The following is an 18,321-nucleotide window of genomic DNA, read 5'->3' as shown; positions in this document are numbered from 1 at the left end:
CAAAATTCTAGGAAGTGAGATCGAGAAGCTGAAAATTGATTTGCGTGGAAATAATTTTTCTGTGGACGGGACACCGTGAAAAAAATACTCGACCAGAGTACATATGTAACGGAGACTGAAGAAATTACAAGTTCCTGAATTAAACACGCTTTTCGAGAGAAAAATAAAACATTCACTTAATGAACAATTCAAGCAAGCAACGGACTTCAGGCAGAAGTAGACTTGGTTTCATTTCGCGGTAAATGAAGGAGAGGAAAGAATGTTGTAGAAGAAAGAAGGAAAGAAAGACAACTGGTGTTGAAACTGCATGTTTTTAACCAAACTTTCCAATAAGTCCAAGTCTGAAAATGTGGACGTGAAGTTTCGTGTAGCTTTTTTTAAGGAAAGCAGAGTTTTCATGATGCTTCAGTGCGTAATTATAATAGCGATTCTGCGAGGACCGTTTGTTTGTATTTTGTACAATCGAATGACGCCAATGAGGATGATAACGATGATGATATGAAAAGGACGAGTGAGAACAATATGCTATTTCAAAACGTTGTATGCTCTTTTGACAAATTCAATCTAAACTTGCGCGCAGACGTCCCAAGTTAAAAACATTCGATGCCTATTCATGGTAAAACCTTTTGCAAAAAAAATCTCTTTGCAAACGGCGAAACATTGTTGGCCAACGAAGTTCCATCATTGTTGGGTGTCACGTGTTGCGTCCGTTTGCACAGCCTGTTGCATGTTGTTGCGTTACGTTTGAAACTGGTCAAACTTTTAGCCCCGTACAAACGGACGCAACATTATTGGCCAACATTAAACAACATTGCTGGGTGTTACATGTTGCGTCCGTTTGCACAGCCTGTTGCATGTTGTTGCGTGACGTTTGAAACTGGTCAAACTTTTAGCCCCGTACAAACGGACCCAACATTATTGGCCAACATCAAACAACATTGCTGGGTGTTACATGTTGCGTCCGTTTGCACAGCCTGTTGCATGTTGTTGCGTGACGTTTGAAACTGGTCAAACTTTTAGCCCCATACAAACGGACGCAACATTATTGGCCAACATTAAACAACATTGCTGGGTGTTACATGTTGCGTCCGTTTGCACAGCCTGTTGCATGTTGTTGCGTGACGTTTGAAACTGGTCAAACTTTTAGCCCCGTACAAACGGACCCAACATTATTGGCCAACATCAAACAACATTGCTGGGTGTTACATGTTGCGTCCGTTTGCACAGCCTGTTGCATGTTGTTGTGTGACGTTTGAAACTGGTCAAACTTTTAGCCCCGTACAAACGGACGCAACATTATTGGCCAACATTAAACAACATTGCTGGGTGTTACATGTTGCGTCCGTTTGTACAGCCTGTTGCATGTTGTTGCGTGACGTTTGAAACTGGTCAAACTTTTAGCCCCGTACAAACAGACGCAACGTTAGTGGCCAACAACTCCCAACAATGTTGAGAGTTGTTGCGTCCGTTTTCATGGAGCTTAAGAGATACGGAAACCACCTTCTGAAACTTTCGGAATGAAATGGTTTTGCCCGAACTTATCACGGTTTCTTCTCCTGTTTTAGACGAATTCAAACAACTTCAAGCCGATGAAATTGATGACTGAATTCCCCACGAACCTGAGGCCTTTTTGATCCGACAGCATTCATGACAAGAAGGTTTGAAGAACAAACTGAAGTGACGTTCAAGACGTGCGCCAAAGGTGAACTCTGTCCAAGAAACTTTTCGCCTCAATTTTGTTCAATTTACCTTTTGTTGAGTTCGGAGGAATCAATTTACGATCCACGTTTTTCTCGTTAAGATCCATCCTTTTCATAAACGTTCCAAAATACGATGATTGTAGTTATAATTTTGTCAGTGCATGTTACTTGACATTCCCAGGCGGATCATCTTTCTCATATATTAATCGAGCCAAGAATTGGTTCCATTTTTATAGCAAGGACCGCATTTCGTTATTGCTGTATGTTGTTGTTTATATTTGGCATTTGAGCAACGCTGATTTCTTTTCCAAGGTAAAGAAAAACACTGATGACAAAGGGCTGCCTCCTGATTCGGCAAATTGTAGGTCCATTCGTCTTTTTTCTTTGTCTTCTCTAGTCTCCGCGGCTTGTGCGCAAAGATCTGGCGCCCCTATTTTCTCCGTCTCCCGTTTAAAGTATGGGCGCTTGTAGGTAACGCAGAAGAAGCCTTGTGCGGCACTGTCAACAATGTTTGTTCATTTTCGATAAAACCGTCAAAGTTACTGTGACTTCAGGGCTCTCATCAACAAGGACCTTTAGATCGGAGGACGAGGACGTTTACGAGTACAAGTTTTCCGTACTGAGCATGCGCATAAGGTTTAGAGGCCGACATTTTTCGAAGTGTGCGTGCTCAGAACGGAAGACTCGTCTAGTACTCGGACTCGTACTCGTGGTACGAATAATAATAGGACTAGGACCTTTAGATTGGAGGACGAGGTCGGCAAATTTTCCGTAATGAGCATGCGCATAAGGTTTGGAGGCCAACATTTTTCGAAGTGCGCGTGCTCAGAACGGAAAACTCGAACTCGCAGTCACTCTCATCCTCCGATCGATCTAAAGGTCCCTAAGGAGGAGTATGATAGTTGTAGTGAAAAATTATCTTTGTCGCCATTGCGATTTAATTAAAACAAATCGGATTGAAAAACAGCCCTTTTTGGCGTTATTTTCTTAGCTGGGTGAAATAATTTGTGACAAGATTGTGGTTGACTATTACCCCACGACGTATCATTTGTCTCACGATGTAGTCACTTTCGATGCAGATCAGATCTTCATCGAAGTGACTACATGACAAATTAATAATATTTCAATGCTAGCGTATTACAATTTTCAAACAAACTATGACAACAATAGGATTGGTTCGCCTGATTCACAAACTTCTTTTGTACTCCTTTAACTTTTTAAATGGGTTAAAACAGTTCTGCACAAATCAATCGTTTAAATTAAAATCTTCCTTGCGTCAGGCACTTCCTTTATTTCTCACAGCAGTGTTTTTTTTAACCAGTTCTTGAGTCCACGGCCTGTAACTTATACACATCAGAATTTGTTCGAACTGATCACTCCTCCGTAATGGTCTTGTTAGGTACTCCCGCTTTGAACACTTATCGTTGTTTTCCACGCCAGACAGACACAAGTGGAAAATGCGTGCTGCTTGTATTTACACTTTTATCAGGAATGAAAAGTTAAATGAAAACAAATTGTGGGCTTTTGGCAAGTTGTGATCACAGTAAATTTGCAATTTGGCCTCATTTCACTCCCACGACCAGAATGTTTGGTAGAATTTCTTTTGTTTTCAGATATGACGCAGTGTTATGCTATTCTGGTTTGAAGAATAATTAACGGTGACTGCCAATTCGCAATTCAAAACCTAACGTTTTGACACTCACGTTATTTAACAATATAGAATATATGACATGTTCATATATTAGAACTGCAGAAATTGAAATACACAAGAGCTGAAGATCATCGCTTCAGCAACCTAGCCCATTCACACCTACACTGCCCCAATAGACCCGTTTACCAATACGGCGGCCATTTTGATTTCTATTTTTTCAAATAGCCATTATGGGATGCCCAGGGGGCAAATACATATTAATTTGCCCCCTGGGCATCCCATAATGTCTTTCGAAACAACAGAAATCAAAATGGCCGCCGTATCGGTAAAAAGGTCTATTAACAAAAGGGGAAAAAAGGAACTTCATTCAAGTGTCTTGTAGTGCTGGAGCACTAATTGGGGACACTATAAACTGAAATCAACAAATTAACGCAAAACAAATGTTGGGTTTTGAGAAGAGGGGAAAACCGGAGTACCCAGAGAAAAACCTCTCGGAGCAGAGTAGAGAACCAATAAACTCAACCAACATATAACGCGGAGTCTGGAAATTCAACCCGGGACACATTGGTGGGAAGCGAGTGCTCTCACCCCTACGCCAGCCCGGCATACCATTAAAAAAACAAGTAAAATCGTCTAGCGTTGGACAGAGTGAAATCTGTAAGTCGTACTCTCCCGGTAAGGAAGGGTTAAGCACTTGTGAAGAAAGGCCTAGGAAAGATCCAGGCTTGAACGGGGCTCGAACCCACGCCAACGCGATTCCACTGCATTGCTGTAGCAACCTGGGCTATCAAACCAACTGGGAACTGGTCACGTGTGAGTTCGATATCTATCCCGTACGATGGGAACAAATGAATGAACAAAATCAGTATAGGAAATTTTCTATACTTGATATGCGGAAATAACGAAGTACACGAGAGTTGAGGATCATCGCAGTTAAGCGGCAACTTAGGAACGTGCGAAGTCCTTTTATACTCAGTCATGATCACTGATTTGCCTCCTTTCGCTTTACTGAGATGTCAATACAGTATGTTTGAGGTAAAAAGCCTCGGAATTCAGTTCTGTGCCAAGCTTTCAAACAAAGGCGTTGGTGGTACCATCGGGCAGCGGTTGTTGCAATATTCCTAGGCAGATAGTCCCTTCACTTGTTAGATTCACGAAAAGGATCGGAAAGAACTTACACACACTCACATGCCCTTCAGCGGCGACAGAAGTTTAGTTTAAGAATATTAATACATCTGAGATCCGGATTTCTTGAAAAATAGTGACTTATGAAAGACAAAACTTAAAAAAGTTAACATAAATTTCCTCTTTGTGCCTCACCAAAAATTGTGAAGGATTTAGATACCCCGCAAAAGATCCTAAAAGAGCTCAATTGGCCATTGAAAACGGAGCCTTCGTGTTGCCTTCGCCGCTTCGGTCGGCCTCTTATGCTGTCTTGTCTAAGACGCGCCAGTAAACATTTACTGGCCTGACTTTTCAAATTCTCCACACATTCGCCGTGAATCTTCAACAAATTTGTGGAAACTTCGATCCGCCAGAAGACTTTTTCTGTTGCTGGTGAAACCCTTAAGTTGGCCAACAACACTGTCTTCTTCTTAAAATGGCCCTTCACGCTTTTTAGGACAACGATCATCAAGACGAAGACGACATAAAGTGTTACAAGTTCCATCTAGTGAGAATCCAAAATAAAAAGTCAGTCGGTTTTTTCAAACGAAGAAATGTGACGAGAAGAATGTAAAAAATCGCGTTTTCCAGGCTCTATTTCAAGATTCAAGGGGGCTGCTCCCAGACCCCCATATAAAGGGATGCGAATCAGGCAATCCCTCTAAAGATTCTCCAAATTGATGAAGCTGATAACAGTGCAAGGAACCTAAGAAAAAAATAGTTTTTAAACTTTTTTTTTAAAGTTACGATTGCACCAATGACCCCAAACACAACACTGAAGCATCAATGTGCAAGAAATCTCGTCCTCCAGGTTTAAGACCCCTCAATTTCAGTTTTTCTCTGTCACAACCAAATGCAGCAGTGCCGTAAAACCCTGCAAGAGCAGTATGCGGAAATACTTCTCTTAATGCAATGTACTCAGCATGTTCATAACCATAAGTCATACTACCTCTTGAAAAACATGAAAACATCAAGCTAAAAGTTTCATCTTTTTGAACATCACAATTTACAAGACTCTGGATTGAATCATGGAGGTTCTTTAAGGATTCCAGTTTTGTACCACCTGTAATGACAGTGGAGGAGGCCTGTAAATTGCCCGCAAATACCAAACCAATGATCTCACGGGATGTGACTTCTGAGTTGTAGAACAAATAGCTATCACTATAGCCACCTACAATCAACACCTGAAAGGGGAAAATAGATGAATTAATCAATATGAGGCATGAGCACAAAGGAGAACCCACGTAAAAGTGCATTAATTAAAATCCCTGTTAAATCAAAATGAAGAAAATGTACTTAAAAAGCGTCTACTGTCGAGACCCTTATATTTCCTCAACAGCAGAATGCTTGTTTTCTCATCTTATACTTGTAGCCCCATCTTTGAAAAAATTCATAGACCAACCCCTGCTGTCTATGTTTACTTATTTAATGAAAATTGTGGAAGCAAATACATGTAAAGAAGAAATTCCAGCCACCAAGTAGCATTGGATGATGATGGGTTTTCCCCAAGAGTCTAAAAAAACTCACTAACTTGCGACACTCCTTCATGAAACATTTTTTTCATTACAAGATAAATGTGTTATTCACCGACCAGGAGGTCAAAGAGGTCCATATAGGAAAAAACTGTGCCCGAGGTCTCGAGTACTCAAGAACGAGGGCACAGTTTTTCCATGAGCGCGTGTTGGATATGAGTTGGCTAAAACCAGTCTCTGTCCAATAACTGTGTCAGAATGGAATAACTGTTTTATTAAATTTTCAATAAATTCAGAACTGTTTTACTTACAGAATGACAGGATGTTTTCCCATTTTTTACAAAATGCCCAACGCGACCAGTTTCCATATAAGGTTGTTACCATATATGAGCTAATATAAACCAAGATTAAGTGAGCCATGCAGAAAGCTAGAGATGCACCCACATGTAATATCCTCAATATAGTTTTCTGCACAGAATATTAGCTTATGATGGTTACTAACGTCTACGTCCACTCAAAAACTGTACCCTGTTTGACCTTCCCCCCCTTAGGAGAAAAACTTGCAGATCTTACTCTGTCTCACACTGAGATGGCAGACAATTTTACTCGTCAGGAAGGGTGAGGTGGGGTGTGATTCAGGAGTGGAAGGGTCAGCACTCAAAAACTACCCGTGGTATGTCTCCTTTCACCCGTCCCCTCCTAAGAGTGAAACTTATAGATTTTACCAAGTGTTTCACAAATTTTGTCATCACTGCAACTAACATAAATACTATAAAGCCCCAGGATGGAGATAGGCAACTTGCAGCCAATTTGCAGCATCAAAGTGTGTTACTTGGGGTGGAGAAGTTTACAATTAAAATGATTTTGCTGAAAAAAAGCTTATGTAGTGTAGTTTACTGCATTTTGACTGCAACCCCCCCCCCCCCCCCCCTCCACCCTCAAAAAAAAAAAAAAGAAAAAGAAAAAACGAACAAATACAAAAAACCATCAACATCCATTACTCTGGCATTTACAACAGTTCACTCTCTGCCCCACCCCTTTATAAGGGTCAACTGTGATTGGCTGGTAGTTTTTCATAATAATATTGATGGTCTGCATCTGACATCTCAGTGGCCATGTTGGATGGCAAAAACAATAACCTGTCTCTCCGCTGGGAACTAAACTTTATTATTATGCAAATCATGCGAAAAGAAATTGTCTTGTATTGCCATCCAACATGGCCGCCTTGTCAAGTGCAAACCAAAAAATGAGGACGGCGTCAACAGCAGAATGTCTTAAAATCTTACATCATCGCCATACTTTGACCTCAAAGCCAAGGTTAAATGTGTAAGCTTTCCAAGTGATAATGGATGCGCAAGAACTATAACCAACTTCACAGGAAGTGTCATGTCAGGAAGAAATGATTTCACACCGCTGATCTTCTTATATTTGTTGCGAAGAGGCACATAGAAGTCGCGCACCTCCAGTCGTTCGCAGCGTGGAAACATCATGAGCGATAAGCCTTGCGAATTCTCAGATGGATGACTTGATAAAGATCTTCCAGATCCGATGACTCCAAGACCCGTGCAGCCAATAAAAGGACAGTTCGATGGAAGACAGTTCTGTATTGACTGCAAAAAGCTTTTAATACGTGAGGGACTTGATGAGGGAAAAGCTCCTGAGAAGAGGAGTAAAGCTCTGGGTTCAATACACTGCCGAGTTAAGAAGTCTAGAACATCACTGGAAAGTTCCGTGAAGTTCAAATGATTTGGCGTTAGATACACAACACACTCTCTCCTTGATCGACGGATTCTTTCTACTGTGTCTCGCCACAGTCGACTGACTTGTGCGGCCGTTGCAATGTATCTTCCTGGAAGGAAACGAAGAATAATTTCTACAATTTCTGCAATATCCCAAATGCTCTCTTTTGCCGCCATCTTGGAATAAGCGTGGTTGCGCAGCGGAAAAAAGCAGGCTTGGTCACTTAATAAATTGCCAAGAATTTTTAAAAAACCTAAGGAGCAAAAATGCTTGTGAATTTTCTACATCCTTTCTTCGATACTAAAGTAGACTGCGACGTTGTTTGCTCCGATGGATATCCCATCAGTAACCTTGTCAGTCTTGATTTCAAGGAACGTTCTCGAGGATTTCTTGCAGCCCATTTTATCAAGCCTCCGGCTCTGTTGCTGTTCCAGCTTCCATTTCCTGCTCATGTGGAATCCGTGATCATCAAACCCAAAGTAGGCTGTCAGATTTCATCAGGAATAGCTATCTTGGTAGCTGGTGTAGCTACAAAAGGTAGCGTTTTTAACAAAGGAGATAAATTTGATCAGAAAGCGACAGACTTCTCCAAAAAGAGGGAGAAGAGATTTGAACAAAAATTAATTCCTTTGGACTCAAAGGAGGTACGTAGACGATGGTTAGGATCCTGTTTCATTTATTTATTATGATTTGTGTTATGATTTAGACTAGGCAGGTGATAAATACAATAGGACACTAGGTCCCCTTTAGGGAGGTACAAAACACAAGTCGCAGGTCATTGTTTTACTGATACAGAAACAACCCTAACCATTATTTTACAAATGCTAACATTAGGCCTAAAAACTTTTGTTTAGGCCTAATTTGGCCTAAGGTTAGCTTAAATGAATGTTTAAGATTCTTTCTGTATTGTTAAAACAATAACCTCAAGATCGTTCCCAGGGTGATTTATACATGTACCTGTTGGTCCCCTTCAATGGTAATACGCTGATTTAGCAAGACAACAGGAACCTCACTTGATGACGGCGCGCGCAGTGTAAATACCCAAATATGGTCAAATTAGAACAGAATCCAGACTATTCGCTTGCTCTCCCGTCGTCCTCTGACGTTCCCGTCCTGTTGCTAAATCAGCCTAATATCACTGACACCCAACCCAGGTTTTTCCAGAACAACCCTTTATGGGCCTCTTTTCTTCCCTTTTGACAAACCAATACAGCCATACATGTACTTCTGTGAATAGTACATAAGAGAAGAGTGGGGGTCAAAATGAGACCATGATGGGGTCCAAACTGGGGCTTCTTTTTTACATGAACTGGGAAGGAATAGTAGGTGACCATCAGCTATATTTGTTTACCCATTAACTCCCAGGGGTTTCCCACTGACAAGTAAAATCATCTTGCGTTAGACAGAGTAAAATAATACCGGTAAGTTTGAGTGAGTGATTATTAACCCATTGACTCCCAGGGGTTCCCCACTGATGAGTAAAATCGTCTGGCGTTAGACAGAGTGAAATACTAAGTCTGGCCGGTTTAGGCCGGTTTGGACATCAAAGGGTTAACTTAAGGGAGTGTTGTGTTGGTGGTAATGAAAATGATGATGACGATGACAATGTTCACAACAACCTGTGTGTGAATTAGTCTTGGACCTCACTGAGAACATAAAATATCCTAAAATAAGTCTTGGGTCATATTATGTGACAACTCCCAAGAGCCCTAACACAACCCTGCAAGTGACAGTCTTTGACCACTATTTTCTATTTATTGTTCTTGTGACTATATAATTAAATAGTTTTATATTTTCATTATTTAACCTCTGATTTTGTTCTGAACTGTTCTACAAGTCAGGGTTTGGCAAGGAAGGTACCACCTCAAGCAATCAACCAAAAAATGCATTAATTTCCTGTCACAACTATGAACTCGACATCACACCTTCCTCAGCAAAATGTGAGCACTCCTCGATGTTTAGTCAGGTGGCTTGGTTAAATGACAAGGACGGCAAAACGGTTCATCTTCAAAACAAGATGTTTCAACAGAGGCCTCCTATTCAAAGGCATCACATGGCACAGACAGGAGACATTCATGTGAAAGAATTTCAGAGACTGTATTCTCTGCAAAATGTAACTCATTTGGTCTTGAAGATTGCTCGACTAAGTGGGTCATCTGTGCCCGCTATTGGAAAAGTTGAAATCTGGGGGCAGCCATCAGTTTTTAGCAAACCTGAAATTGTGGGATATGCTTTAGGTATTCAGGACAAAATTCAAAATAGGCAGAACATAACAACTCGCTCTGCTGGATTAAAACATGAATTAGTAACTGTTGAAGGTTCCAATAATCTTAATTTGCATTCTGAATTGAATCGCAACATGGAGGATATTCCAGAAGATTTTCTGGATCCAATCACATATGAGCTTATGACAGTACCTTTGTTATTACCATCTGGTCACAATATTGACAGGGTTACACTTGAAAAGCACATCACAGCAGAGCGGTTGTGGGGGCGAATAGCATCTGATCCATTTACTGGAAAAGTATTCTCTGACACAAGCAAACCAGTACCAAACAGTGCACTTAAAGTTAGGATTGATAAGTTCCTACTAACATCAGCTGTGAACCTGTCTACATATGGGAGATCTGTTGGAAGAGATGCCAACCTATCTGACAAGAGCAATACTTTATCACTGAAAATGGACAAAAAAGTATCTTTAATGGAGCCCAGCAAGAGTGTCAATCACATGGGAAAAAAGTCAACCAGTGCACTAGAATTTCCCAATACAAAATGTGAAAAGGGGGATCTTACTTCTACGTTATGTTCATCAGTTGAGCTTGCAGGTTTGATGACTTTTTTTGTTTCTGTTATGAAAGCATTCTTTAGATACATGTGCATGAAGTGGCAAGCAAATGGGATTGTGAAAAATAGACATCACCACCTACCTTGCTGTGGTCGGCTACATTTTACTCTCCTCCAATGTTGATAAAAAATATTGCATTTTCCTCATTTTTGACCTTGTTCTTTTCCATCACAGCTCTCCACTGCAAGATCTGTGGTCGACCTTCAGCGAATACCAAAAACGTTGTGCTGTGGAAGTCACACTCAACGATAAGTAAGGTCGGAGCAGAGCATCTGCATGTGAAGCCAGCACTACAACAATACTACACATCCTTTGTTCCTTCTCTGGAATTTAAAAACCCTGTAGGCTGCAAAAGTACATGTATATTTCATGCCAAGAACTCATGGCATCACTCCTTTTTGGTGTTGTCTTTCTTGTGTTAGAGCCAGTCCAAGAACTTGATCATGAGGAAGCGGTGTCCAAAAGTCTTGAGTCAGCATTGCATCACACATTGCAAGGTTTACAGATTTTTACAAGAAAAGGAAACAGCATTGACAAAAAGCCAATCCTTACACAAGCCTCCATCACTAAGTCAGACCCTGGTAAGTTATCCTTAAATTTTTAAGATTTTGTTTTGTCAATCACAGAAGGGTTATGACCTCATATCCCTAGACCACTGTGACCACAGATACCATCTTGGATAAACTTAATGAGACACGCACACAATTTTTGTGCAGTTACCTAAAACAAATTACAGTGTATGTTGTGCAGGAAATTGGGCTATTAATCACACCCCCCCCCCCCCCCCCCCCCCCCCCCGATTCAATTGAAGGGGAAAGGGCAGGGGCAAAGGTACGAGGTGGTCAGCTGAAGGTCATGCACAGGAGTGTCCCATTGAATTTTATCTGGAGTACGTCTAGTCCATTGCACCAAGCGAAGTTAAGGTTTAGGTTAAAAATTTACTGAAACTTTCATAACTAAAATGTGATGTGACGTGTTGTCATTCATTCAGTAATTGATTTTCCCATTATTAAAGTGCTACTGTGACGAAATTTGAATCTTCCCTATGGAAGCCATTTTGGCACATAAACACGTAGTCTGTACGAGAAGAAGAATGCTGTTTACCATTTTCAAATATCTCTTTTTGTTCTGGAGATATTCAAGTTTTTTTAATATGCAAATTAGCCAAGTGATGACGTCATAAACCCTACCAAATTTTGATCAAGTATGATGGAGAAAGATATCTCAGCCAATTTGTATCAGAAATACTTGGTTCTTTGCACTAAGATTCTAGTAAATGTGTTCCACAATATGAGCATACCATTTTTGTTACCATGGCAACATACTAGGTTCCAGACCTCCCTGATATTAAAAGCTTTGCAGACCACCTTTGGCGTTCTGTTTTGATATTTGCAAATGGTCCCTCATCTGCATGATCCTGCCAGCATATAAAGATGTTAGGTCGAGTTTGTGGCCTTGGTAAATGTATTTCTAGCCTGAGATCACCAAAATATTGAAATCAGGTTGGAGGGGACTGGAAAAGAGTGAGTTGCCATGGGAACCAATTTCTTTACAGTCGTAGGTGTGTTGCCTTCAGAACTATCAGCTCACCAAGTTTCAATGGTCTCTGTTGCAAATTGACCGAGATAGCTCTATTTATATTCTTGATGTTCTACTGGGTTGGGTGAATGACGTCATCAGCCTTCTCATTTGCATATTTAACACATTTTTCAAACTTAAATATCTCTGGAACCAATGCAGATATTTCCAAACGGTAAACAGCGTTTTTAATGTTTCATGGTACTCTATGTGATAAACCAAAAAACTCAAGGGATAAAAATTTGATCACAGTAGCACTTTAAGGTATGGGTTTGTCTTACACCTGTATGCTAGCTGGCTGGCTACACGAGATGTGGAATTCAGTTTACGGAGGATCTTAGTGGGTCAAAAGAAACGAGATATAGAGGATATTACATGGCCGCGCGGGGATACGAATTTTATCTTCGAGTGCTGAAAGTATCTCTCACATATATAGACATTGATGAAATGTCCAGATTTAAAACAACTTGTTTTTTTCATTTTCAAAATGATGAAAAAGTGGTCACCAACCGCTAAAACATGCATGTTGTGTAACATGAAACAAGATATGAAAGTTATGAAAAGCAAATCATGATAATGTAAAATTTTGCAATAAAAATGTTAATGTAGTAGAGAGGCATTATACTGAAGCACAAAAGTATCTTACAGTGAAGACGAGGCTCGCTTTTTATTGGCTAATTGTGTTCGTTACCATGACGACACCTATATCCTCACATGTGAAAGATAAAAATGATATGTTCACTGCGCGCGGTGAAGATGTGATTTTTTAGTAAATGGAGAAATCCTGGTATTTCATCAGTATCTACTGTATATAATAAATAATGTATATTATAAATGTTTACAGACTGTATGTTATGTTATCCTCTTCATCAGATTTGAAAGAGAGAGGTAAGAGGAGGCAAGGACAGCCAACAGAAACACTTACAGACTGCATCAAGAGGAAAGCAACTGTGCTGTGTGTGTCATGTAAACAAAATCTCGCGGAGAAATCCATTTTTCTTCTTCCCTGTCAACATATTGTGTGCCGACCATGCCTGTTGAGTGTAACCCAACAGAAAGACAATTTATGTAATGTTTGTAAATGCATTTTTAAGCAAAGTGACATTGTTCGAGTGCATGATAGGTGATCAGGGCATACAAGTAAAGAGCGTTGGTGTTAAACTGAAACTAATGCAACGGAAATGGTGATTGCATGACAGAAGGTGACAAAGAATCCTTTCAGAAGGAAAAATATAAAGTTATAATATTATCTGGTTTGGTTCTCTTTTCTGCTCCGAGAGGTTTTTCTCTGGGTACTCGGGTTTTCTGCTCTCCACAAAAAACAATATTTGATTTTTATAAAAGTGACGACACATTTGAAATACAAGACATGTTTCGGTCATGTAACAACCATCTTCAGTTGAAAGTAGAATTAATTTGAAGTTACATTTGAACTGACGATGGTCATTGCACGACCGAAACATGTCTTGTATTTCAAATGTGTCGTCACTTTTATAAAAATTGTTGTTAGTCTGCTTCTTTCCAGATCTTTTGAAGATTTGATTTGATTTGAGTTAAATCCATTATTATTATTATCATCATCATCATTATTATTATTATTACGTGGAATGCCGAAGGCATCCACGTCTTAAAACCGGGCTGGAATCTTTTTTTTGTTGGTAGTCACAAATGTGCATACCCCACGGATATTGATTTAATCTCCGAGCGGGTGGACTGATTTATATTCCCTACGGTATTTCCAAACTTCCCTGCCCCGAGGAGAACTCCTGTACTTCCCAAGCCATCACGACTTTTCTCTGCAAGCGCGTTAGACCACTCGGCCACCGTAACACACTTCCGTCAGATTAGTGAAAGGAAAGATTTATAATAGAATCTTTCCGCCCGCCATGATTGTTTCAGTATTAAACTATTCGATTAAGTGGATAGATGCTTTTTCTTTGAGAAAGGCAAGCTTTAAAGGTAAGGAGAATTTTCTACGTTATTTCTAGATCTTGCTTCGTACTTGTGTGTTCCACTGTGAACATTATTATTTTGCATACAACGAATACTTCATTAGAAGCATTTTGCATAGAACGAATACGTACTCCAATATTTCTTGGGAACCAGTTTGTTCGCCGTTCGGACGTAGAAAGAAAATAAGAAAATAGCTTTGAACGGCCAAACAAGATAAAAAATGAAATCAAGTTTAAAAAAAACGAATTAACTATCGCCGTCACGGGGACTTCGCAGCCGTCCCCCATCCAAGTACTAACCTCATTCGGAGGAGCTTAACTTCAGCTGACACTTGGACTAGCATCAACGATTGTGATCTTTATATTAAATTCGCACATAGATCTTGTCGAACTTTATAACACTTGAAAGAAAAAAAAACGCACTAACAAAAACCAGATGCTATGCCGTCATTTTGTCACAGATGTATCCTTTGTTTCGTGAGTTGTCAGTAAACACGCAAGGTATAACTTGATCACAGGCGGCCGCTAAAATCGATGTCACTTCCGATTTTGCGATTTTACTTGTATGACCAAAAGTACGATAGAAAAATTGAACTCTGATTGAACGTAACAAAAGTCTCCCGAAATGTTTTTCGCTGATGGCAAATTGTTTTATTCTCGATCGACACTTCCTAAAAGTTCCTTCTGCTCTCCTTAAAAACTACATCTTAATATTTATTTACTTTTTCGTCAATATTTGTTTTGCATAAAGCAGGCTAGCAAAATCTGTACCTTGCTTTGTTCGCATTTTTGAGCGTTAAAATAGAATTTTTGGGCGTGTGTTCCTGACAGCAAAAGTCGCATATTTTAACGTCCCCCATCCAGATACTAACCCCGCTGGAAAGGGGAAACTTTAATAACATTGGTCTTGAAAAGGTGTCAGAAGCTCAGAGTACACGCTTAAGCTTGTGGTGAAAAAGAAGTTGTAAATGATCAACATATCGGCTTTGAAGCCAAATGTTTCTCGGTTTCCTGTTATTTTCTTCAATCGTTCTGGGCTTAGTATTTTACTGAACCACATGTCTTCTTAGAGGGTATATAGCAAAGATGTCTACCATGGCACCGTAATGATTTACGAAACCAAACAATGTCGTGTACTATTAGAGCTACATATTGTGCAAGGACTTGAATCTCCTGGAAAAACCAAAACGCCGCTCAGTTGACAGTTATGGAAAAAAACACTGTCAGTTACTGCACTACCACACGCAATGCGTTCTTACTTTAAAAAATATCCCGTATCTCCTCAATTGTACCCCCCCCCCCCACCTCCAGACTAAAAATCCCGTATCCCCACAATTTTTTTACCTAATTATCCCGTATCCTGATCGCTTCTCGGGCTTTTGGCTAAGATTAGTTTCTTGGCCAAGGACTACGGTCAAGTACTATTGTACAACGTACGGTACTTTTTCAGTGCCGTAAGGGGCAGGCACAGAACAGTTTCGGCTTTTTGTCTGTTCACTCGAGAAACGATGACGAGGGTTTTTTGGGTTTTTTGTTCAGCTCGAGTGTAGAATCAGGACGAACTGTTGTAGTTTCTGATAACTATTTACTACTTGTAGCTTTTGTTGAATTTTGAATCGATGATAGAGAGAGTTTTGGCGATCTCAATCCGGACTGGACTACTGGATTTAAGGATTTTTCTTAACGAGATTTCAAGTTATTGTGGAACGTTTGGTACCAAGTTACTGAAATCAAGATTATGGAATTGTAAAATTAGAACTTTGGACTGGACTATACAACACGCAATTACGGAATTTTTGAGCATTGAGAGAAATAGAGCACGGATGTTGTCTTCTTGTCTTCGCCACGGCAAATTTATACAGTTTGCAAGGAACTAAACCAGGATTACAGAACCAGACGTCGATTACAGGGCCCGGTTGTTCGAAAGCCAATTACCTTAATCCAGGATTAGCGTAAACTTTTGTTTCATGTTTTCAACTTTTTGGTCACAGTTTCCTTTGCTTATTTTTGTTTTTCAAGATTGACTTCTTCTAATGTAAAGTTTTTCTGAATATCAGCCTTGAACAGCATTTGGGAGTAGAGGATAAAACTCGTTTTAAAACCCAGTTTCTGAACAACTGGCCCAGGATGATAAGTTGTTGAACTGTGACTTGTAATAAGTTTTTCGGATGATTTAAGGCTGATCCTGTAATTTTTGGATGAAAGGAGTTAACGAAGCAAGTAAAACTGTAGGATTTGAATTAAGTCTCCTTTCAAAAAATAAATAAATAAAAGATCCCGTATCCTGATAACCTGCTAATAGGGCTTCGTTGTTTGCATTTGCAAATTTAGTAACATTAGTAATGAGTTTTTACAACAAAAAACTTTAAGTTATATTACAGATGTATCTTTCTAGTAATCTTTCGCCATTTTCCGAAGTCTACCTGTACTTGAAGTTCACTGTAACTGGACAATTTGTGTTAACTGTTTGCGCATTCCACGGATACGCCCTTGTAGGCGTCTTGTTATTATTATTTCTCCTTTAACTTTATGCCGATTTACAACACAATAGCCGAGCCCATTCCTTGGGCCTAGGGCTAAATGAAGTAGAAGTCTATCTTACTTGATGGAGAGTGGCTTTCTTAGGATGCGAGGTGTTCCTAGCAGTGCAATCTTCTGTAGTTCACTAATTATTATTATTATTATTATTATTATTATTATTATTATTATTATTATTATTATTATTATTATTATTAGTAGTAGTAGTAGTAGTAGTAGTAGTAGTAGTAGTAGTAGTAGTAGTAGTAGTAGTAGTAGTAGTAGTAGTAGTAGTATTCGCTTTGATGATCCATACGATGTTTTTGAAATTCATCTTTAATCAAGACATCTTTCGTATGAAACATCATCCATCGTCAGTTGTACAATGAGAACTAAACTAAAGTTGAGCAATAAATAGTGTAACAAAGTGAGATATAACATGAAGAATTAAGGATGAAGGCGAGAACAGAACCACGAAACAAAACAGAAAAAAACCAGACTATTTAAGCTAAGAAAAGAAACTAATTAGTATGAAAGGGATAAATTAAGATGTTTGACTTGGGAATTTAAAGATGGCTGTATTATTATTATTATTATTATTATTATTATTATTATTATTATTATTACTATTATTGTTGTTATTATTATTATTATTATTATTATTATTATTATTATCTGTCCGACATTGGCATTGCATGTCTAGTTTGGACGACTTTGAATTGCGTACATGTACAGTGATGTGTATGAGCTAGACACCATCGTGCTGCGGTCTAACGAGCAAAAACGGTGTACACAGGCCCAAAAATAAAGATCTTTAATGCATTCTTTACAGTTTTTACGGAAATAGTTGGGCTCAAGTCAGTGTTCTTTCTCTGCACCGCCACTTGAAGTAATCTTGTCCCAAGTTTTTATCTGTCGGGAAAATCCCAGACAATCGGGGATTCGTCTGTTTCCGAGATTTCGGGAAACTACCAGACATCCGGCCTAGTTTGTCCAGAGGTAGGCAGTGAAACTAGATCAAAGCAATTTTGAGGATTATTAATGGTCTGTAGCTGTCGCCGAGCTCCCCGACATTAGACATCTGGGTTTTCATTCGTCGGGAATGGAATGATCGCTGATCACCGCAGAGACCTGGGATGTGTTTATGGAAAGAGACATATTCCCAATAGGTCATTTCCGAGTTCATGTCTGCCTCCTCTTCAAAGCGAGTCTTAGTGCGAAGTTTTTTTTATGAAAATTAGTTTTCATTCATCTATGTAGAATTAATTACCATCAGAAAAACTTCGCATTTAGTCCCGCTTTGAAGAGGAGGCAGACATGAACTCGGAAATGGCCTATTTCCTCGATAAGTATGCGACCACCCAAAACGATCGAGGATGTCTACGATTAGCCTTGTTCTCATTTGTCAGGAAAATTCCAAACGATCAGGATTTCCCGACTGTCTCAGATTTTCCCGACGTGACCGAAAACTGGAAATGCTGTGGGCTACTGGTTCGGTGCTATAATAATTTTCTAAATTTCTTTTTTGTAGTTCTCTATACCCTTTCTACAGGTAAATCTGCGACAGGTGTCTTGGCAAAATCTGTGATAGTCAGGAGACAACGAAATCCTCTGGCATCTGAGATTTTTTCCGACTTATGAAAAATAGTCTTAATCATTGGACTGTGGGAAAACAATGAAATCCCTGATCGTCTGGGGTTTT

The 18,321-nt window shown here is 39.6% G+C and overlaps 3 protein-coding genes across 4 annotated transcripts in view; 2 read left to right on the top strand and 1 right to left on the bottom strand.

The window, feature by feature from the left end:
• The window catches only part of LOC138009067 (homeobox protein SIX4-like), a 12,195-nt gene extending 9,828 nt beyond the window's left edge, over nucleotides 1-2,367 (top strand). Inside the window, exon 6 of the mRNA XM_068856370.1 lies at nucleotides 1,566-2,367. Coding sequence (XP_068712471.1) covers nucleotides 1,566-1,634 — 69 coding nt within the window. The 3' untranslated portion in view covers nucleotides 1,635-2,367. The remainder of the gene's footprint in view (nucleotides 1-1,565) is intronic.
• Nucleotides 2,368-5,093: 2,726 nt separating this feature from the next.
• LOC138007337 (F-box only protein 22-like) lies at nucleotides 5,094-7,963 on the bottom strand. The gene is made up of 2 exons (XM_068854163.1): nucleotides 7,274-7,963; nucleotides 5,094-5,699 (listed from the first exon to the last, which is right to left on the bottom strand). Exons 1-2 carry the CDS (start codon nucleotides 7,901-7,903, stop codon nucleotides 5,259-5,261), a joined length of 1,071 nt encoding a protein of 356 aa, XP_068710264.1. The 5' UTR covers nucleotides 7,904-7,963; the 3' UTR covers nucleotides 5,094-5,258.
• LOC138007336 (RING finger protein 37-like) lies at nucleotides 7,944-13,399 on the top strand. Of its 2 annotated transcripts, XM_068854160.1 has the most exons (4): nucleotides 7,944-8,371; nucleotides 9,565-10,552; nucleotides 10,995-11,153; nucleotides 13,024-13,399. In XM_068854160.1, the coding sequence occupies exons 1-4, from the start codon at nucleotides 7,994-7,996 to the stop codon at nucleotides 13,275-13,277; spliced, it is 1,779 nt and encodes a 592-aa protein (XP_068710261.1). In that variant the 5' UTR covers nucleotides 7,944-7,993; the 3' UTR covers nucleotides 13,278-13,399. The 2 variants fall into 2 exon arrangements, with proteins under 2 accessions (XP_068710261.1, XP_068710262.1); XM_068854161.1 differs by lacking the exon at nucleotides 13,024-13,399 and having other exon boundaries at nucleotides 7,946-8,371; nucleotides 10,747-11,135.
• Nucleotides 13,400-18,321: the final 4,922 nt, after the last annotated feature.

This window comes from Montipora foliosa, chromosome 6 (assembly GCF_036669935.1).
Source record: "Montipora foliosa isolate CH-2021 chromosome 6, ASM3666993v2, whole genome shotgun sequence".
Lineage (NCBI taxonomy): Eukaryota > Metazoa > Cnidaria > Anthozoa > Scleractinia > Acroporidae > Montipora > Montipora foliosa.
Note: the sequence above shows the minus strand (reverse complement) of the source record. Positions and strands in the feature narration are given on the sequence as shown.